The 13337-nt window shown below is 32.3% G+C and overlaps 1 protein-coding gene across 2 annotated transcripts in view; it reads left to right on the plus strand.

Moving 5' to 3' along the window:
* Nucleotides 1-13337, plus strand: part of LOC130452875 (uncharacterized) — a 175881-nt gene that overhangs the window by 159095 nt on the left and 3449 nt on the right. For both annotated transcript variants that reach the window (XM_056792363.1, XM_056792362.1), the window contains 2 exons: nucleotides 4138-4245; nucleotides 9614-9673. In XM_056792363.1, the coding sequence (XP_056648341.1) occupies nucleotides 4138-4245; nucleotides 9614-9673 (168 nt within the window). The remainder of the gene's footprint in view (nucleotides 1-4137; nucleotides 4246-9613; nucleotides 9674-13337) is intronic.

Genomic DNA, 13337 nt, shown 5'->3' on the forward strand with positions numbered 1-13337 from the left:
ATTCGGGCATAGAACATAATGGAAATTTCAGCAAGCCATTTATCACAGAAAAAGTGTAAGGATTTAAAGTTTAATTTATATAATGGAATTTGGGAAATATATCGACATTCTGTTCACGGGTCCATCTTTTCGCCGAGAAACATATCTTAGAGCTATATAACAGATGATATTTGAAAAGTATCTACCTTTAGAACGATATTTGAAGGTTGATACATGGAATTATTAAGTATCCCAAGTAACTCCAAATACTTCAATTCTCTGTTTTGATGATTCATTAATGCAATGTTGTCGTATCTTCGTACAAACAAAGCACACAATTTATCACTCAATGTTTGAACTAACCGAGAGTAAACGTGTTTAACTTTAACTTGTGGTGAAGTTGAGTACATGAAACTGATTAATTAAACCCTAGTAGAACTAAAACATTACTGAGAAGGCTAAGTTTTTGCTCATGATACCCAATGAATAAAAACAAAATTCTCGATTTAGATATTTATATTATATTTCTGATTTTATGATTTCGGTACACAATTTTGGCATTCTCTCTAACAAATAATCGTGGTCTATTCAGTTCCATTCGTTTTTCAGGATATTTTAAACGTGTTAATTGGAAGTAGGACATATCTTTCTGATGTCCCTGTTCAATTTGTTCAACTATAACTCAATATGGTTAAGATCGGGAGCCTGTGACGGCCAAATTATTACTTTTAGCACACTCTCATTTCCAATTCCTTCAAATACTGTTTACACAGCTGCAAGGGATGCTTGGGATAGTTGTCATACTGAAAGATAAATTTTCTGCTGATAAAATGCTGGCCAGTATGTACAACATTTTTCTTTGTATTTTTTAAAGCCTTCTTTCTTCAATTTTCACTCATCACTCCATAAAATTCGTTACAACTCTTCATGTGTCTAACCACTCTGAATTTTATTTGAAAAAGGTTCCTCCACTGCTACCCGTTAAAAAATACCAGCTTCTTCCAATCTCCTTTTCACTGTTCATTCATTATTCGGAACTGCCATCTCTGGACCAGTTAGTCGTCGATCATGTTTACTAATATTTAGAATACGTCTATCTTCACGGGTTGTACTTTTTCAAAAGTTTTATATCGCTAAAACTCCTGGTGGATGCACTAGTATAAATTGAACCAATAACGAAACTAATATTGTACTTTGAGTTGTTTGACCATTAACCGCATTCATATGATGTAGCCCCCAGTGACTTTTTTGTTTTCTTACCTTAAAGTTTCGTTATTCAATACGTAAACGCCCATTTTCAGAAGAACGAAGGATACTTCTATTTGGAAGTGTTGAAAAGCTTGGAAACTTTTAAGACAATCATTTATATTGTAAAAATATTAATTATTGTTTTTTCATTCGTCACTATATTAAAAATAACTAATAGATATAAATAAGTTTGAATGGGATCTTACTCAATCTACTATTTACAGTCCATTTCTCTTATCCGGGTGCGGTACAATTCGTTACGATTTTTAATCCATTGAAGTTGCGCCAAATCGGCCAAATCGAGTCGAGCATATTTCAGGTAAATGAAAAGGTAGCCCTTCTACACAATACAACTCGTGACGGATTCATCAAGAGTATTACCTGGAATTTAGTAACTAATCTACTCTGTAAAATCGAAAAATACAAAATTTAAAACCTAGAATCTCTAAATGCTTCAGGTTAGGTTAGGTTAGGTTAGCTTACCTAACCTAATTTCACAATTTTTTTAATAATACAGATTTTTTAAGAACTGACCGAGGAGAATATTATTTGTTGGACAATAATTACATTTGGATCTGAACTAAATTTAAAAAGCTTTTAAATAGTATCCAGAGTACTTTTTGCTATGCGTTTAGAATGTAAAATATTATTTTATTTTTGCCTTTCATTTCATAAGTAAAATCTCGAGTTGCAAAATCTTCCGTTCCGAGTTGTCTAATCTTTATAACAGCCACGAAATTAAGAGCTGGCGCACGCCCTTTTATCCCTATTTATTTGTCTATCGATATGAATATTCCCATAAAATAATAGAAAATGAGAAGAATCACCTATAGGAATAATTGTATGAATAAAAAATTACAAAATGCTTTTAATGCAAGCTAAACTTTATATATTCTCTATAATTTCGAGTGTATAATAATTACTATGATAAAACTGGGGATATATCTGATTTGAGCTTAATATCTACTTTTTTCCGCCAATAAATATTTAAAATGGACAGTGATAATTGTGTTCAGGTGTGCGAAGCACCGCTGGAGTAAGTAGTAGCTCGTAAAAATGGCATCTTTGAGTTATTGCCAAATAAATCTAAGTTAAAATATGGTAACATTTTATGGATTACGTATTTTCCAATTTATGTACAAAGTTGGAGACGCCTATACTTTGGTCATATTACCCTAAGCTGAGAGAGACATTTATAGTCCAAGAGCCCATAAGCGGACCGACTAAAATATATTTTTTCCTTTATTATTTATTACCTGTGGCCACTAAGAAAATTACTTAATGCCTCGCGTCAAGCATTTATTTACATCTACAAGTTGAGTTTTCGTCAATATTTATCCATAAATTTAGAGTTTAAATAGGACATCATCTATTTTCCAGTTTAGTAAGTCTTCTATTGTGAGTTTTCGGGAAAAATATATAGTGGATAAAAAATATATCCGTTGCTAGTTAAGTTTTCAAATTTGAGGTATTTAAATACCTCGAAATTTAAATCGAAATTCTATCGCTAGATTGCGGATTCAGTCACAAACAAGTGAACAGAGAAGAAAATTATGTAAAATGATGAATAAACTGAAGTAACATAATTAATGTAACATTTTATATATTTATTTATTCTCTTTCTATTCCTGGGGTGAATTAATAAACTCTGAATCTTACGTTCTTAACTTATTTACACACTAAACAATACACTTAGCCTGTAATAATTTACTTATAAATATCACTAGAACAAACAGAAACAAATAAATAGACTTTAAAAGAAATACTATGAATAAACCGCCCGCTATAATAAAAGTTCTAAAACGAAACATCAAAGGCGCTTCCGCCATTTATAAAAATGTGAAAGACGCCGTGCGAATTCGACGAATTTTCAAATTCCATAGTAGCTGGCCAGTGCCGGTCTAGAGAACCATTTTGCGAACTTGTTCGTAACAATACCCCTCATTATATTAAATTTCCTCCTGGATAGCCAAGACTAGATGTTTAAATCGGCAATTGACCGCACTCCTGACTCCAATGTAACGGTTTTCGTATTTATTTACTTCTGCGTACGAACTGTACCTATTGCCTAACACCATGATATTAGAAGCAATCTCTTCCATACGTCTCTTAGAAAAAATATATTATTAAGCACCTCGGTAAATCCGGTGTTAACGATTTGGCACGGATTATTTAATTATTTTTTTTTGTGTGTACAAACTGTACCTAAACGTTAATACCCTTAAACTTAGACCAAATTGAGCAATCCGTTGCTGTAATTTGACGTCGATTATTTTTACAGCAAAACCAGAGGCTCCCAAACTGCTTGATCCGGTGGACCCTAAATATTGATTTACCTGTAATGTCCGTCTTCAAAGTCTTCGCAAATAGTAACTCTTCGCCTGAACATATACCAACAATAATTCTCCATTGCAGATAATTAAACAAGAAAATTTCAACATCAAAGCTCATTTCATCAATACGTCTTTTTACAGTGTTGTTACTCAAAGTATGTCAAATTGAGTCATGTGCAGAACAGTTTTTGAAATTCATCCAATACTCCAAAGTATTTCTGTAGATTCGATAGAAATAATAATATTTTAATATTAAAACTTTGCAAAAATTAAATAAAATAGTGTTTTTACAAGTTCATAAAAGAAGTTGAGTAAATATTTTAGCTCTGCACTATCAAAACTAAATAAATCTTAATGGACCTTCACGTACAAATTGTGGACCTCCATTCATTTGTCACGTCAACGTTGACTCCCATCGAGTCTCTAATGAACCCCATCTGGACCACTTCGAGAACCACTGCCCTATTATTTATTCACATACAAGATAGACATCCCATTCGAAATATCTTATAAATAGAGATTGATCAGTTACATTGTATTCTGTTTTATTTTTGTTATCTATAAACTTTTTTTCCAGGAAAATATATCACTAATAATTCCGTGGGTAATAGGCTTTATCACCTTTATGGCATTGGAAGCAGTCTCTATGGTATATTCCAACGTTCTCAGGGATCATGTAAATAAGGTAAAGAATATTAATATTTATTAGTATTAAAAAAAAAATCACTATCATTTTTGAAGCACACCCACTTTTTTCATCACAGCTTCCATTTTATTTTATAAACCACATCTTTTACAGTTTTTCAACGTTACTAAAATAAAATCCTTGACTTTATAGCATATAAAGGCTCTCCCTATTGTGAGTGACTGTTATATTATTTATATTATTTTTCTTTTGAGACATATCTCGAAAGAAAGCTAATAAAGTTATCAGATTCGAGATGTTGTATTGGCGGAGACGCACTCAGACGAACCATAGAAAAGGTCATCAATTCGAAAAAAACGTGGAGGTCTACTCTAACTTATTTCAATATTATGATATATATATATATATATATATATATATATATATATATATATATCTGTGTGTTTAAAAAATAACATATAAACTTATTTTTCGCTAAATAAGTGCTGGAATGTTACTATACTGAATGATCTGTTGGGTCCCCAACAATCCAATTTCTTTTAAAAAGTTTAGAATGTGGGATAACTTTAATTACCAGAGATCTTCTTCTATTTCAAGCGCTCCCAGGTGTAGTGCTCTGGAGTTTCTTAGTGTTTCACGCTTCGGGAGAATTTCGATAAAGGCTTCGTCCTCTGTGCAACAAAATCTGCACGTCGAATTATCTGCTAGGTCTACCGTCTCCACGTGTTTGTTGAGGCGACAGTGCCCCGATAGAACTCGTAGATTTTTCTTTCTTAGGCTGATACATTCAGCAGATATACTCTGGTTATAGTTTCCCAGAGAAGTCTTTGCCTGACAATTATTGTCCTAATAATTGGTTTTGCTTGTATCTACATTCTATTCTAATGATTTTTCTATTGCTCTTCAGCTGATACGACTGAAGGACTCAAGTCTCATGAATGGATTGTCTGCCCCCGTTTTAGCGAGCTTATCAGCTATTTCATTTCCATTCCATCCAGTGTGTCCCGGAATCCTTTGTAGGGTAATTTTAATTTTCTTACTTAGCTCGTTTAATTTTTCTAGACAATCTCAAATGAGTTTGGATTTCATGATATTGGAGTTTAAAGCTCTAATGGCTCTAGAATGAACTAGACACATTTTCCTATTACATAAAATTTCTGCTTGAAAAACAGTGCTCTCCAGGGTTTCAGAGTGTTTGGTTCTGGTGGAAGACTTAGAATCACTTCTAGTGCAGCTGCTAGACAAGAATCTTACAAAATTAGAGTTGAATATACGAAATTGAAGATAAAGACAAACCAAAGAATATCTACATGTTCCCAGACATACTGGTATATGCAGATGATGTAGTGATTTTTTCAACACCAAAAACGAGTTTGAGGAAATTTGAAGAGCCTTATTAGAAACAGCAATGAATCTACGAGTCAACAAAGATAAATCGAAGTTCATAACACCATAAAAGTAAAGATTAAGTTCTTGAATACAATAGAATGACGAAAAAGTAATAAGCTTAGAGAAAGTTCTAAGCTATATCTTCGGGTGGTTATCAAGGACGACGGTGATGAGGGAGAAAATCTAGGAGGAAAGTAAACAGTTGGGAGCATTGAATACGATAATGAGTTTCAAAAAAATCTTCAGAAAGTCGAAGCTGCATCTGTATAAAAGAATAATAAGACAGTGAGCTACGGATGCTAAATGTGGATTATTAATAAAACAGAGGAAAATACTATGGGATAAAAATAAGGGACAATAATGGATGAGAAGCACAAATGATGAAATACGGAATTCATTTAGACAAGCAAAATTAAGCATTATAATAAAATCCAACAGATCCAAAGAGTGCTTAGATCACATACAAACAAAGAAGGATAAGAAAAAAAGGAAGACCAAGGAAAAGATGGTACGCAGAGGATGTGGAAGAACTAAGATAAAGAAGAATTTAGGATTGGAAAACGAAAGTAAAAATTTCGAAAGAGTGGAAGGAAATCACTTTATTCATGGATTTGCCTTTATAAGATGGTCTGGAAATAGGGTTAGCGGAAACACGCGAAATACTCAATCTAATTTTTTATTCACAAACCAAACAAATAGGTTTTGTAGACAGATCAAAATTATTACTTTCCCTCCTAACATATTCAAATTCACGGAAATTTTGATAAACTATCAATGACACCTATATAATTTATAACAAATTGGTTAGAACAAAATCCCTGGTTTATGAATACACCGTTCGAAATTCGGATCTCGTTACTTCGATTTACATAAATAGAAACGAGAAAGCTGTGAATAATAAAAAAAGGCCTGAACAATTTGGTAGAACCAGCAGTTAAATAATTAGAAAATCCTGTTCTTCGACTTATAGTACCTTCATCTTTCTCCTATTTATTTCCTTTAAAAGATTTTCTATTAGAAATTTTGGTTTCCATCGTGTGATCAGCATTTTTACATAAATGATTTAAAACTTATTAAATATTAATATTAATGTTTTTTCATTAAGTTAGTTTGTTTGACTGCTCACATCATATCTTTCATCTCACATTTTTGTATCTTTGAATTCAATCTACACATGTATATATGTATATGTAATATTTGAACCAAAATAAAATTGTGTTTTCTTTGAATTCATTTTGAACCAACAAATGAATTACCATCATTAACCATCTCAGAATTTAATCAGTCATAATTGATATGACGTCCTTGGGTAGCTTTATCCCATTTATTTTCATAAATGAACTACCACGTTGTATAATACCAAACACCTGTTGCTCGTTTATATTACTTTAGGGAAAACTTCTCTACGTAGTTCATTCTTGTTAGAGCAGAAAATTTATGTGAGGAATCCAGTCACTCTTGCTTCTCATTAATCACGCTACGCCCGTATAAAATAAGAGGTTGAGAACTAAGCTCCGTCCAAAAAAAAATACTTAGTTGAATACCGCTGAAATTAGCAGAAGAAAAACGAAGATTTTTTGGAAACGTTCGATATAAATTGTGTTCTACAGACATTTATTATACACTACTGATAAAAAAATCGACACCCTTGGAATCACAAGTCACTGGCAAAAAAACAGAACACGAAATTTTATTGTTTTTATCAAAATCTTAAAGCTGATGGTAAGAGTTTCAAAATTATATGAAATATTGATTCTTGCTTTCACAGTCCCACAATATGATCGGTAATCACCCTTTTTAAGCTTGTTTATAATAGTACTAACTAGGGGCAATTGATGAAAGGTTATCTACTTGACCCACCCATATCAGTTAGCCATTAAACGTCAACCGATACAATAATTCTACCTAAAAATGGACATAACAAGAATTAAAGTTGCTCAAGCGGTTATCCTATTGCAATAAAGCCAAAATCAGCAAGTGTGGCCTTTATACGATTTTACGATTTTATCGCCGTTACCAAGAAACTGGTGATTTTCTTTAAAAACGCGGTTTCGGAAGAAAAACTTGCACATCCGAGAATGTTGACATCATATCGCTGATAAGTCGACCCCTCACTAGTGTACAAGTCCAACAAGAGCTCAGAGAAACACGAGAAATAGCTGTGAGTAGCTTAACAGCCAGAAGAAGACTTGAAGTAGCTATTTTTTAGTCAAAATGAACAGCCACCGGCACCAAGTACACCTACGATTTGCCAGACAACACATTAATTGCATTGACTAACAATGGGGCTCTGCTTTCTTCTCAGACGAAAGCCGAATATGCTTGCATTATAGCTGAAGAAGTGATCGAGTTTATAGACCTGGATAAAGATGGCTTTTGGAAAAGGTTCCTGGATGGTTTGGACGCAAAATTTGGTTTTTATTGAAACTGGAAATGAAGCGGGTGGATTAACGCCGATACATAAAAGAAACTTTCGTCGTCGTTTCCTAAATCAGTTTCATCTGCAAGAACTTTATCCCGATGCAGAACAATGCTCATCCACATAATATATAGGGTTTTCAGATATTTCATAAAAGGTTAGAGCTTTGAACTCATTGATCTGATTCCTTTCACGATACTTTGATCGTATTTGACTTGCCTGAGCTTTCTAATTAGAATCCTTGTTGAATTTCAAAGTTTAGATTGGATTATTGCCAAGTGTTAGTATATGCAGGTTTTTTTTTTCATTTTTTGTAGCTACTGAGCTGAGTTTGATTACAGGAGAGTGATATAATGATCATTTGATGAAAACCAATTTATACAGAGTGTTGTATATTCCACATATGTATTAAAAAAATTGAGTATACTGAAAACTAATTCGATGCAATTATTTCTCTAATAACTTATATATGTAGAATACTATACTGAATAATCTAGCTGTGGTTTCATTTATTTTTCGGCACTATTTGACTGTCTGTAATACGAGGTGTGGCTATTAAGTAACGAGACTACCACTACTACAGAAATAGTACGCATGCGTCAAAGATTAGCAACTGTCAGTTGCTTAGTCTAAAGTTTACTCTTTCGAATGTGATACTATTGTGTCTGTAGACAAAACAGGTTGGCCGTTATAATACTTGAACTTGAAAAAACCGCAACTGAAACTTATAATTTATTAAAACAATTGTATGGCAATGAATATTTGTCGCGTTCACGTGTTTTTGAATGGCCTGAGAGTTTTCAAGATGGCCGAGAAAATTTAGAAGTTGATTTAGCTTTTACACTTCAGAAACGTCAAATATTTGAGCATGCAAGAAATATGTGCAGAACTGGTGGTAAAAATCCTCACATTCCAACAACAAGAGACTTTGAATGCGATTCAAAATGACTCAAGATAATAACGTGTGAAAGATCTTGGTTTTTTATTAGCTATGATCCTGAATCAAAGCGCCAATCGCTGCACTGGAAGAGTCCAAAAACCAAAATAACGAACATGGGCAAATCAAGTCAATGATGATTGTTTGTTTCGATATTCATGGAATCATATACCTCCACTGGGTTCCTAAAGGTGAAACTGTTGTTCAAAATTATTATCTTCACGTTCTTACTCCGTGAAATAATAAGAAAGAAAACGGAACGAATAGTTGATGTAGAAATCATGGTTTCTTGCAAAGTACAGCATCCCACTGCTAGAACACTTGCTGGATCTTGGACTCTGCGACTTCTACCTCTTTCATTAGATTAAATGTATTAACAGGATCAAGATTTGGGTTTATTGAAGCTAAGAAGGGGTCGGAGAAAATGATAATAGATGAATATACATATAAATTTATAGCCACACCTCGTATATACTACTAATGTAATCCGTTATTGGCGTACATAATTTAATTTGAATTCCAAATTATCTTTCTTGTCGTTGATTCGATAAATCATCAGTTTGACATTCAAAAAAGCCGCATTCTAATCTTATTTGGAAAAAAACTTCAAAATATGTATCATAAAGGGTCGTCCAAAATGTATAAATTTACATTTTTTGTAGGAATTCGACGCCCTCTGTAAAGCTGAAATGGCGTTTTTTATCTGCAGAATATTGATTAATGTAAGTATGTAGGGTTTTGAAGTTTAATTATATAAATAGTATTTTGAATATTAAAAAGATTAACATGATGGAATACTTTCCAGTTGATCAAATTATAACACAATTAATACCACCACAAAAAATATTTGTACAAGAAAGTGTTAGTTATATGAGGTTATATAGTTTTTGGTAATGTTATTGTAGTTTTTTTGTATGTTCATTTCAACCACCAGTTACATACACCGCTTATCGAGGAAACTTAAAAGCGCAGCAGAAACATTATACTTTCTGAGAAATTGTTACTTAACAACATATGTAGATAAATCTTACTTTCTTGTCATTCCATTTAATATAATTCATTCTCTGTTCAGATCTCTAACAATAAACTTGTAATTGCTTAAATAAATATATTTTTAAAAAAACGTTAAGAAAACCAAAATTCACTAACTGTTTTTAATATTTGGCACAAGGACCTGTTTTTAAAAAAATAATCTATGCATGTCTTTTTATCTGAGTTATATTTTTTACTAACATCAAAATTCAATTCTTTTGTATTTTCACTTAAATGCACATGAACAGATAATAGTTGTAAAGTACAAATTGAAACATTTTCCCGAAATACAATCTACAGGATGTCCCACGACGAGTTAAAACTATCAGTATATGGCCAAAAAATTTAAAGAAAACATTTAATATCTGGATAACGGTAAGGTTCAAGTATGGGAAAGTATACATGAATTTGCCTTATTTTTTACCCCTAAATGCATTTAAATAAAAAAACGGGTGGTTCTATTTAAAAAAATAAAGAAATTTGATATTTATGAAGTTAAACTTTGAATATTTTTTATACACTTCCTGTATAAAAGAAAAATTTCTCAACATAGATAATTATTACAAAAAAATCAATAGCTCAAAAAGTATGTATTTTTCGAAAAAAGATTTTAGACAAAACTATATTAAAATTTTACATAGATTTCAAAAATGTATTAATATATAGGGTGTTATATTCAAAATAACGAATTGAAGTTGTGAAGTTGACCATATTCCAATTGAAAAGATGGTATCCGAAAACCCAATGGTAGAAATTTTCATGATTTAACTATAAGTATGTTGGCATATACAGATAGTTTTAACTCGTCGTGGTACAATTTTAAAACAAAGAGAAAAAAAATAATCATATTTTTTTGGTTAATTGAGCCACACAATGGGTAGAGAAATTTAGAACGACTTACAACGTTATTAGTTTCAGGGGGGACACTCTGTAGAGGTGTTGCTTTTAAATCACGCGACTAGTGATATAAAATATTTTATTTCTTCAATTTCTTATTCCTTAAACCTTTTGATATGTTTATGTTTCTAAATGTTCTGGATTTTAGGTCTCTTCTGTTTTGAAATTAGTTTTTCGTAATAATTTTTGAATAAGAAAATTACAGCTCTAACAGACTCAAATCTTGTTTCTTATTCAACCCATCACACAACTTAATCGCATTCAAAAAGTCAATACAAATATTTTTGCGAACTTTCGGCATAAACAGATTATATTGGAGAAAGTCCCAATGATGAATGGATCAAATATTGCTTTTAATAATTTTTTCATTGTGATTATGATAGGAATTAGGTATTGTGATATGATACAATCATTTTAACCTTTGACTTGGAAGCTGAATTGATAAAATGAAAAGATTGACTTTCAATTTAAATACTTTTATGAATTTCTGAATCGAGGTCGATCATCTGATCGAGTTTACATACGACCAACACCAAAAGAAATTCTCATGTACGAGATATGTTTGAAGACACCACGTTGTTTAGTATTTGTGTGGCAGCCATCAATAGTGAACGTTTTCAGTGAATTTGTAAACACAGAAAAACTGGTTATCGTTAGTCTCAGCCCAACCAATATAAAAGCTGAAGTGTGTATTAGAGTTTAAGCAAACACCAGCATCACAGTGGTCGATCAAATGAGGTAACAACTGCAGAAATGTTAAAAAAAACCATCAAAGTGGTTTTGGATGATCGTTGATTGGAAGTGTGCGAGCTAAATGTACGGTACATCGTATATTAACTGAAAATTTGGACATGAGAAAGCTGTGTGCAAGATGGTTGCTCATAATGGAACAAAAACAGCGTCGTGAAAATTTTTCCAACGAGTGTCTTGCAATGCTTCTCAGAAATAAAGACGTGGGTCTAATATTACATACCAGAAACAAAAGAACAATGAAAACAATGGACTGAAAAGGAGAACCGGCTTCAAAGAGAAATGTATGAAGCTTAAAGGAGATGATTATTTGACCAGGTACTTTTGGGACCATTTTCGTACAACTTCATCATCATCATCAAGCCTTTCAATCTTTTGGATTATGACTACCGTTTATAACGCTTTAAAATACTATTTTGAGGTGGATTACTCCTAGTTTTCTAATTTTTATTTTCTTCATAGTTTGTCGTTTGTTTTGGCTGCTTTTGTTAATATTTTCCATTCTTATCGGTTCCGGTATTTTGCTCTCCAGTTTTCTACATTGAGTGCTCTTATGTTCTCCTCTATTTCGTTTCTCCAAATTTTTCTCGGCCCGCCTCTTCTCCTTGGCCACAATGGGGTTCATTGCGTTATTCTTTTGATCATTTTAGTTGGTTTTCTTTTCATTATGTGCCCGGCCCAGTTGAGCCTTTGTGCTTTTATGTATCTCACTATATTCTCCTTCTCCAGTTCTCTCTCTATTTCTCGTTTCTCTTTCTACTTCTCCTTTTTCGTAAACCTTACCTTTCTCAATATTTTAAATGAACTCAGCATAACATACTATTTAATCTCTCCAAAAAATGGGGATTTTGGTCTGAGAATATTTCAAATAAATTTGAGAATCTCAATCGAACCAATGCGATAAAAATCATAAACACAATAACAGCTCCAGATGAATGGCAACGTTAATATCGATGGTATGAGCAAACAAAGTGGAAGTTTCCTACTTTGAGGAATGACAGACAATTTCGAAATTAGAAATAATATAAAAGATGATAAGTGAATCTTATGTATTTTAATATATAGGACGAACCTTGTATTAAACCTTTTCTACATATATATTTAACGATTATCGATAGGATAAGATTTGAAGTAGGAAATACGTTTTGAAAGTAGCGAAATACGCTTATCTGGGGTCGATTCGGTCGAGGAAAATGCTATAAAAATAAGCTGGATTTGTGTCTTTAAAAATCTTTAAGCTAAATTGACTAGCTGGATTATATCGAAAATATCAAATATAATCCATTATCCCAAAAGAGGTTACCTAAAGCTATATTTCTGTATATGTATGATTCTAACTGGTATACTTATTGGAGTGTTCATTGGCTTTATAAACTGACTTTTGATATAATTATTGTTACACTGTTCCATACAGATTGTGTCAAAATTGATGTTGCAAATCCATAGCATCCAATTCCTAAATTCGATATGACAGACCGAAGTTGTTGATCTTTAAATCGCCGTTTCTCGATAACGAACTTCGAATATTCTGCGACATCGAAGGGTTTCTCTTGATCAAGTCCGAGGAAGTTTATTAATTTCTGGTTTGAAAGTGAAAATAGTACCGATCGTTATTTAAGATTAAGTACGACGTTTATAAACTTACTTAGTGGAAAGTAGAATATGTTTGTTGGATAAACAAAATCTGGAAAAGCTACAAAAGTATAT

This window comes from Diorhabda sublineata, chromosome 2 (assembly GCF_026230105.1).
Source record: "Diorhabda sublineata isolate icDioSubl1.1 chromosome 2, icDioSubl1.1, whole genome shotgun sequence".
Taxonomy (NCBI): Eukaryota; Metazoa; Arthropoda; class Insecta; order Coleoptera; family Chrysomelidae; genus Diorhabda; species Diorhabda sublineata.